The sequence below is a fragment of the Vigna unguiculata genome, chromosome 11 (genome assembly GCF_037176805.1).
Source record: "Vigna unguiculata cultivar grain cowpea cultivar isolate G323 ecotype 2 chromosome 11, ASM3717680v1, whole genome shotgun sequence".
Lineage (NCBI taxonomy): Eukaryota > Viridiplantae > Streptophyta > Magnoliopsida > Fabales > Fabaceae > Vigna > Vigna unguiculata.
The window spans coordinates 43,662,374-43,671,827 of record NC_140802.1 but is presented as its reverse complement, the minus strand read 5'-3'; the positions used below and the strand labels follow the sequence as shown (position 1 = coordinate 43,671,827).

Below are 9,454 nucleotides of genomic sequence, written 5' to 3'. Positions count from 1 at the left end.
GAAACAAATGTAAATTTATATTACACCCAACAGGTAAGAGTACAACGGTTTCCCTAAATCATACATGACCTGTGAATACTCGACAGCTAAAACAATACCACAAGAATCATCTTCATCTTCTTTTGTTTTTTTACATTCCATGAAACCCAAAAATCTCAGAGAGATTTGATTCCACTTTTTTACACGGGCTAACTTCACGACAGGTGAATCATAAAACAATGCAAGGTGCTTATACACATCAAGTTCCAACGAATGAATGGTAGAGAAAACAATTGGTTTAATTCACACATATCAACCAAGCGATGGTTCCTAAAAAAGTATGACCACCAACGCCCAGATGGGATAGACCAACAGAAGTATTATGCCAATGGAATTTGATATGCCATGGGCTTTAGTGAAGGAGTTTCTAAAACCACCAGAAGCCCGAATATGTTCTTGCAGCAGATAGCATGCAATGATGAGACACACTACCACCCCAACAATGTCGTTTCTAAAGGTGTTTGCAAATAGAGAAGGAGCTACAACGATAAGAAGAATCAAAGCACCCGGCAATTCCAGCCAATCTGCAGTAACAATCATACCTGGTTACTAACCTTAATTCTAAGCACTGTTAAGAAATGGGTGAGTAACCAAATTTAGTTTCTTACTTATTTTTTAAGTATGGTTCTCCAATCGAAATGGAAATTTCATTTTGATCACTTACGCAAACTTTTTATTATGCGGATTAACGTTATTTTTTATTGAGAAAATGACACTATGAACAGTTTCTATACAAGTTTTGTAAAAAAAAAAAACATTGACTTGGTTACTTTGTTTTAGAATGACAGTGATCATCAATAGGGGATAGCAGAAAAAATAGATGTGTTTTCTGGAGTTCAATCAATGGGTACCATCACAATGTTTCAGGACTCGGTAATACTACATTTTGAGTAGATATAGCATACCAGGGAAGTGTCTTGGAATGAAAAGGCGCAATACAACAGCAATAACAGCAATCCATTTTCCAATCTCTCCTCTGCATAAGTAGAATGGTAACAGAAAGGCAATTCAATACTAGAGAAAACGAAGGTACAAAATTGATATGAAATAAGCGTAATAGTCTAATCACCTGAAGACGGCAAAAATTATCGAAGGCAAGCTGAAGAAAATGTATGGAATGAGTAGTGCTGTGAGAATATTTGTCCTCCAGTTTGTACGATCCAAAATTAACAGATAACTGCAAACAACATGATAAAATAATCGGTGAAATACCTGTCAGAAAGAATGTGCTTAACTGTTTATGTTAAAAAAAAAAATTGATCCAGTAACTTCTATAGTGTGCTTGCTTATAGAGTCAGTGTCTCTCACAGCATTGACTAATTAGAGTTTGGCACCAACTACTACAACATCAATTCTCCCATTCAAAGTTAAATGAATACAGCTTTCAAAAGTTTTGGATGGACCTTCCTCTTGGGATAAAACAAAATTTACCTGTTCTGAATAAACTTACAGACAGAAACTATACTATAAAATATTGAGGTAATGAACATGGGGGAGGAGATAAGATGGTGGACCTCCTATAGCTTTAATAATATCTTGACTATTGGATGAACCTTTATCCACACTCATAACTCATTCCACCCACTTTAGTAAAGCAACTTGTTATTTATAATCTATTATTCTATAATAACTATTTGCATCATTGTTATTTATATTAAAATGAAAGAGAACATAGCAACCCATTATACAATACAAAAGAATTTATTTTATATATATGATTATCAAGTTATTTAAAAGAAATAATTTCCCTGGAGTTAATTGTATACTGTAAAATTCATAATGAGTTATATCAATTTTACAGTTTTTCAATCAATCTAATAAAGGTCATTAAAGAAAAATAGATCGAATCAGCTTAATCGTTTTTTCATAATCTCAACCAATTCAATAACTGGTTCATAGCACATCATCCAAATAATTTATGTACATAAACAAATTCTCAACGGCCCCAGTAAAGTGTTTGGATGCATTATTTTATCATTCTTTAAAAGTAAAAACAAACGGATTTACATTATTTTATATTAACTATACAAAATACAATGACATATTACAAGACAAACAGACAGAGTCATATTATAATTTATACTTTTATAGATCCAATCTCAGCAGCATCTTTATAAATTCATTCTTTCCAGTTTCCACCATAGATCAATCGAGTGATAAAGAAAAAGGTGACCAGTGTTATATATATATATATATATATATATATATATATATATATATATATATATATATAGTGTACAACAAATTCATAAGATGAAAACAATATACAAAATGAGTAAAATCCAAATTCTTCTCGAAAGAAAAGTGGGTTGGCTTACTTATCCTCGATTAAAATTCATGTGAATGAATCTTTCAAAAAATTATCCGTGTATATGTAAGTTCTTACGGATGCAGACACATAATTTCTTTACAGGAATAATTTAGAAGTAATTAAACGAAGTTGGTTTACGATAAAAAAAATTTCAGAAAACTATAAGGCAGCTTTGAAGATATAAGTTTAGGAATTTTGTGATCACAGAAAGACACATAGCAGACACGGAAGTAGTAAAGAGAGGGAGAAGAGTACGTACATAGCAGCAATGGCAGCAATCAATCCGAAAAAAGAAGCTCCAAAGCCTATGCCACCAAGTTTGACCACGTGATTCGCCAATTGATTAGCAGCTACGCTTAGGTCTCTGAAATCAGAGTTGATCAATTCAACAACTGCTTCTTCTTCAAAACCCATTTTCTTCCACATTTTTTTTTTCTTTGCAACTGAGAAGATGCAGAAGAGAGCAGAGATCGTGGTTTGGCGAGGGAAGAAGAAGGTGTGAAATTAAGAGATGAGGATCTGCATAATGTATGTACAGGCGTTGCAATAGTCAAAGGACACGTGGAGCGTCATGATTTGGTAATGATGTAAGCGGATATTGACGCGCTGGCGTGCGAGTGTATCACAGCTGCTTTTGCTTACTCTAGCAATCGCTTATCACGAAAGAAAATTCCAGTATCTGTCCACACTGTAGCCACGTGATCTAAGTCTCGTATATGATTAGATTAAATTAAATTATATGATTACATAAAATTTTACCTAACAAAACCGTTAAATTTAAAATTTATATATTTAATAATGTGACACGTATATATTCAAGTATGTTTAGTGTACTAGAACAATCGACACATTATTTATTTATTTATTCAGAACAGTTTCGAAGAGACCGTGTGATGTGTCGGCCACGTGGCAACACGAACCTCCCTCCTGCCATTTGGGTCAATACGTCAAGTTGGGCCGGGTCAACGGCCTGCATTTTTTGTTTGGGCCGACACTGTGTTGTATTTAAGTATAATAATGCGAAATGATTGGGTTAGTAATGATGGGAACAGGTGTATTATGAAAATGTTTAAGGTGTTGTAATTTGAGTTGGATAAGTTATTATTGATGGTTAATTATTAGCATAAACAAGCTTAGTTTAATTAAAGATGACAGGTGTAAGAAGGTGATGGATGGATGGATGGACCTGTCATCTGGATGCTTCATTCTGACATTCTTTAATAATATGACATTTTCACTTACTCACTTCATATCCAACCAAACATATCTGTCATTTTCTTCACATTCAATCAATGTCTTGGTTCAACCTTTTCTATCTTATCTCAATTCTCACCTGAACCAAAAGACTGAACAAACTTATCTGTGTATGGTTGAACAGATATAAAATCCTGATAAAGATTAAATAAAGGTGAAGGTTTTCCGGTATAACAATCACAGAATGTAATTATCCAAAAGACTCCGATTTTTTTTTTTTACCGGTAGTACGTTTTCAGAAAATTTTTCCTCAATAAATTATGTTTTATCGGATAATTGATTATGTGACTTATTCAGAATAATTATACAATAATCGATCTATATCAAGGAATTGTTATGCATCTTTTATTATTTTAGTGTCTAAATCAGATAATCTCATCTATCTAAATGAATACATATTTATTTTCTTAGTAGATCCATATATAAGATTATAACCAAAATCTTATCTAATAGACTAAAGACGGTCCTACCTAAGATTATTAATGGATCACAATCGACATTTATCTCAGGAAGGGGATTGTTTGATAGTGTTCTTATTGCTAATGAGATAGTGGAAGAGATTAAGAAAAAAAAGAAAAGTGGGGTGGTAGTTAAGATAGATTATGAAAAAGCATATGACTTTGTAAATTGGAACTTCTTTTATTACACGATGGATAGATTAGGTTTTTCCAGTTAGGGGATTTGCTAGATTAAAGAGTGTTTAGAGTCATCAACCATCTCAATATTGGTAAATAGTTCATCAAGAAAACAATTCAATCCTACGAGAGGGTTGAGACAATGTGATCCTATAGCACCATTCTAATTCTTAATAGTGACACAAAGTTTATTTGGAATAATAAATCAGACTACTAAAAAGCAATTATATACTAGAATTAAAGTAGGAAAAAATAAGGTCAAGGTTAACCTCTTACAATTTGTTGATGATACATTATTTATGTGTGAACAAACATTCAAAATGTATTGACTATAAAAAGTATTATTTGATGCTTTGAGATGAGTTCAGGTCTTAGGGCTAACTTCCGTACAAGTAGAATTGGAGATCTGGGTGTGGACAAAAATGCAATATAGAGGTTCTCAAATGCTTTAAATTGTAGTATAATGAAAGTACCATTTAAATACTTGGGAATGATCGTGGCTGGTAACCCAAGAAAGCATTCTTTTTTGGAGACAGTGGTTACTAAAATAAAAAACAAGTTAGCTAGGTGGAAAGGAAGGTTTTTATCATTTGCAGGACGAATGTGCCTTATAAAATCAATGATCACTGTCACGCTCTTCATTACTTTTCTTTCTACAAAACTCCAATAGGAATATGCTAGATCATTAAGAAACTTCAAAGAAATTTTTCTTGGGGATGGGGACACGAAGGTACAAAGATTGTTTGGGTAAGATGGAAATATTTATGTAAATCTAAATAAGAAGGTGAAATTTGAATAAAGACATTGAACTATTTAATACAACTTTATTAGCTAAATGGAATTTGAGGTTAGGTATGAAAGACCAAGAACTTATGGAAGGATATACTAGAATCAGAATATGAATCTTCGAGAGGCTAAAATGGGAACATTATAAAACAATATACATCTGGGTGGTGGAAAGATTTAAGTGAAATATGTGGAGAAGGAGAAGAAGAGAGATGGTTTGATCAGAACATAAAGTGGAAAGTCAATACTGGGTTAGGATTAACTTTTAGTAATTATATTATTAGGAATAAAACAATAGGAGTATTTGGGAGATGGACTAATAATTGGTGGGAATGAACAATTAAATGAAGAAGAGATTGGTTTGAGCGGAAAAGGACTCAATTAGTTGAATTTATGCAACTAATACATCAAAAACCAATTAAGAGACAAAGTAAGGATCTATGAATTGAAAAGATGAGGAACAAATATATATTGTCTGATCTTTATATGTAAAATTGCAAAATCCAAATATAGGAGAACAATCTGAAATGTATAACATATCTTGGAGCATAAAGGTGATTCCATCAACACAACATTTTGCTTCGAAAGTAATGTTCAATAAGGTGGTGACCAAGGAAAATCTTAGAAGGAGAGGATCACCTTTAGGAGAAATTGTTTGTGCTTTTTTTGGGTTAGAAGATGCTCACATGTAACATTGTAAGTAAAGTTTGGAATTTGTATAACAATTAGGTAGGTATTTGTACAATACACCATAACTAGCTAAATGTGCATTTTCAACAATTCTCCTTACTGGTGATCAGTAACAAAGGAAATAAATTATGAAAGGGACTATAGATATTGTTTGATATTATTAAGATATTGTTAGATATTGATAACCACAATATCAAACAATATCTTCTATTTAATCTTTTTATTTTCAGTTACTCTTTTTATTTGTACCTCTCTCTATTATAAATAGATTACCCTATGTGTGGTTTATACTAAAGGGAGATTAATCTCAATCCCTATTTTCTTTATTCTCAACAGATATAAATCATATAGCACATACACTCTCATAGTTAGATGAATTATATTTAGGTAAACTAAAATGGATGCAAAAAAAGTTCTTACTTTGGTTCAATTAAGTACTTGAGCATGGATGAAATATAAAATTCCTGATGTTAATTTTTTCTATTTAGATTAAAACAAATATCCAATTGAGTGTATTAATACAACTACCTAGGAATTAAAAAATCTAAATATGATATGAAAAGAGTAACATAAAAAAAAGAAGAAAAAAAAAGGATGAATCAGGTAAAACATGTTGCATATTGCATTGTAGTAAAATCTTATGAATCTAACCAAACTCATACTATCTATAGTCTAAAGATCATTTTTTTTTTTTTGCATAAGCTGTCTAATTGTTTTGCTCAATGGTGGAACCTCCTAGTATATTCAACCCATGCAAACCTTATGTTCACAAATTCACATGTCAAAATGGTCTAATGACCCACATTCTGAGGCACTAGTTTATATAAGACCCATGTGATGAGATAAGTTATTTTGTCAAAACATAATAGAAGCGGTTATTCCATGTTGTAGAGTACAATCCATTGTGCTTCTTCTTTGTGTAAACAATATGGACAAACGTGTTCTCCTTAAATTATCCATCACATGGTCTCTACATAAGATTATTAGAAAAATTGTTTGCCAACTACGATATCTTTGTTAACTTTTTGTTTTTTTATACGGGTTGAGACACCCAAGTGTCTTGTGTATATAAATAATATTATTTCTTGTCGATAAAAAAAAAATACAGGTCTCATTGATTACTGTTAACTCTATTATTTTGTTACTAATTCATTTGAATATGTGATGTATCTTTTAGCTGGGTCACATTGCTATATTAAACAGTAGACGCATGGATTATTTTTACTTTTGGATAATGTGTCGTTATTATTGAGATTCGAACATTTGCTTTTAACAAAACATGACCAATCAATCATGCACCTAAATATATAGGATGTTATGTCAAAATTCAGAAGTCGTGGCCAACAATTTCTATTTTTCCTAAGTCAATCTCATATATTTACCAATTTTTCACTCTTTCATTAAGTTCTAACGTTTTATTTCCCACTTTAACTATTTGTAGAGTTGTAATTTGAGCTGAGATAAAAACGATGGGGTCAAGATTCTTGACCCTTGATTTTATCGTCCAGATCCGCATAACCTATAACCTGAGAACGTGTGAAACATCGAAAATTGTGGGTTAAGTTAATGATAATGTCGGTTAATGTAAACACTGCGAACTAATAATTAAAAAAAACGTATACCATGGATGATTAATGATAAATGATTAGTATAGTTTTGTTGATGTTGCTGGTTTAGCAGACAAATGAGAGAACACTGCACTGACCGATGGAGAAATATTAAAGAAAGAGAAAATAAAATGTGATAGGAAAGGAAAGGAATACATCGGCTAATGAAACACAACAGAAACAAAAGTGAAATTTGAAACATACATCACTCTGCAAGTTACAGTAACTACTTACTCCTCTGCAGTGCGGAACAGGAAACAACCAAACTTACTTAACTTAATCCGAATTATTTAATTAATAACAAGATTAGTGGAGGATTAGTAGGATGCTTTAACCAGTGACTTGATGGTGACTTGGGGACCCAGAACCACAGGTTTAAAATCGAACGTAAAAGTATCGTATCTCAAGAAGAATTCCACCAGGTAGAGCCTGCACATGAGCACCACCAGATTCTTCGCCGGACATTGTTTATTATCAGGTGTGGGCTCCTCCGTCTCGCGTCCATTGGACCATAACACGTGGCTCAACAACTTCTCTCCATCAGGCCCAACGAACCTCTGGGCCACAAACTCCTCCGCTCTCTCAAAGATCTTAGGGTCTTTCGTAGCGAACGGCTGATATCCAAAGATCATCTCGCCCTTCTTGATCTCGTACGCCGCATCATGGCTCTCCACCACAAGATCTTCCCTGGCCTTGGCGTACTGGAACGGAACCGCCGGCTCTATCCTCATCACCTCGTAAACCACGGATTTAGTCAAAGTCATCCTATCCAACGCACGGAGACTCACCCCGTTTTCTTCCTTAACAACGGTCCTGATTTCCTCTGCAAGCTCTCTGTGCAAACTCTCCCCGCCCAACCCGACCCACTTTATCAGAATCGGAAACTGGTTCACCAACCCTCCCTGCGCGTTGAACCCTAACATGAACACAAGGTTGTGGCAAGCTTCGTCCCTCTTTATCCCCAACCGCTCCGCTTCGTCCAGCACCGATGAACCTGCACATCAAACATAACTATAAACTATATAAGAAAAACTTGCAACTGTAATAACACGTTAACGCATTCAGAATAAACGACGATTACATTACCTGCACTTGCAAAACCCTCGAAGAGTTTCTTATAGCTGGATTTCACAGCCCACGCGGGCACGGGGATTGTTCGGATCAGGAAGTCTTCCACGTAGTTGAAAATCCGGGGCAGACCTAGAGTGGCGAGTGGAGCGAGCTGCGCCGCGAGCCAGGTAGTGACGAGGGAGGGGCCGTCGGAGCCGATTTTGGTGGCGGAGGGGTCTTGACCGGTGAGGAGGCGGAAGAGGAAGTTGAAGGAGGCGGAGCCGACGGAGGAGTTGAAGCTGGCCTTGGAAGATTTTCCGGCGAGCTGGTCCTCGAGGTCGGTGAAGTGTTCGGCGAGGTTGTTGCGGAAGAGCGGGATGAAGGAGGCGTGCTTGGCGGCGAGGAGGTTGAGGTAGAAGGTCTTGAGGAGCGCGTGGGAGGGCTCGGTGGTGTCCTGGAAGGCGCAGGCGCGGTAGCCGCCGGTGAAGGAGGTGGAAGGCATGAAGGTGCCGTCGAGGACGTCGCGCTTGTCGACCTTGGAGTTGTCTAAGAGGATTTGGAAGGAGACGCCGTCGAGGAGAGCGATGACTCTAGGGTTTGAGGAGATGAAGGGACCGGGTGGCATGTTGGTTCTGATGACGGTTGATTGGTACTTTTTGATTCGCTCGGCGAAGAACTTGTCGCGTCCCTGGTGGTAGAAATAGTCGTGTCTGTCACTCATGGGTCCGAAGAAGGGGAGGCCGTAGCTTCCAGGGATGGGCTTCAGGGGAAGCTTGGTGGCGCTGCTATCTGAAGAAGCCATTGATGAAGGTTGATTCAACTGTAGCTTAGGTGTTAGTGTGTAGGAGGAGGTTGAGTTGAGTTGAGTGAAGTATGTCTGAAAAATCTATAATCTATATAAAGTTAAGAAATTGAGCAGCGTGGACAACGTGTGTACGCTATTACTATAATAACGTATTTAAAATAACACTGGGGGGCTCCATCTACCGTCGATTAAGATCATTTGTTTCACACACACCTAAGCCACCCTGTCCTTAACTTTTTAACCTTTTTTTATGCTTCACATTTTTTGACACTCTCTG

At 35.6% G+C, this 9,454-nt stretch overlaps 2 protein-coding genes across 2 annotated transcripts; both read right to left on the bottom strand.

Moving 5' to 3' along the window:
• On the bottom strand, window positions 1–2,866 carry COR413-PM1 (cold regulated 413 plasma membrane 1). The gene is made up of 4 exons (XM_028056055.2): window positions 2,610–2,866; window positions 1,109–1,216; window positions 945–1,015; window positions 1–563 (listed from the first exon to the last, which is right to left on the bottom strand). Exons 1-4 carry the CDS (start codon window positions 2,774–2,776, stop codon window positions 310–312), a joined length of 600 nt encoding a protein of 199 aa, XP_027911856.1. The 5' UTR covers window positions 2,777–2,866; the 3' UTR covers window positions 1–309.
• Window positions 2,867–7,433: 4,567 nt separating this feature from the next.
• Window positions 7,434–9,260, bottom strand: LOC114169762 (allene oxide synthase 3-like). Its single transcript, XM_028055055.2, has 2 exons — window positions 8,409–9,260; window positions 7,434–8,316 (listed from the first exon to the last, which is right to left on the bottom strand). Exons 1-2 carry the CDS (start codon window positions 9,172–9,174, stop codon window positions 7,640–7,642), a joined length of 1,443 nt encoding a protein of 480 aa, XP_027910856.1. The 5' UTR covers window positions 9,175–9,260; the 3' UTR covers window positions 7,434–7,639.
• Between the last annotated feature and the right edge of the window lie 194 nt (window positions 9,261–9,454).

What these genes read in the sequence shown, in the direction of transcription:
- COR413-PM1 (XM_028056055.2), bottom strand. Translation starts at nt 2,776, where the DNA reads ATGTGGAAGAAAATGGGTTTTGAAGAAGAAGCAGTTGTTGAATTGATC. An exon ending in ATTGCTGCCATTGCTGCTAT is followed by an intron (nt 1,217 to 2,609) that starts GTACGTACTCTT and finishes TGTTGTTTGCAG; the next exon opens with TTATCTGTTAATTTTGGATC. An exon ending in ATAATTTTTGCCGTCTTCAG is followed by an intron (nt 1,016 to 1,108) that starts GTGATTAGACTA and finishes CTACTTATGCAG; the next exon opens with AGGAGAGATTGGAAAATGGA.
- LOC114169762 (XM_028055055.2), bottom strand. Translation starts at nt 9,174, where the DNA reads ATGGCTTCTTCAGATAGCAGCGCCACCAAGCTTCCCCTGAAGCCCATC. An exon ending in CGAGGGTTTTGCAAGTGCAG is followed by an intron (nt 8,317 to 8,408) that starts GTAATGTAATCG and finishes TTTGATGTGCAG; the next exon opens with GTTCATCGGTGCTGGACGAA.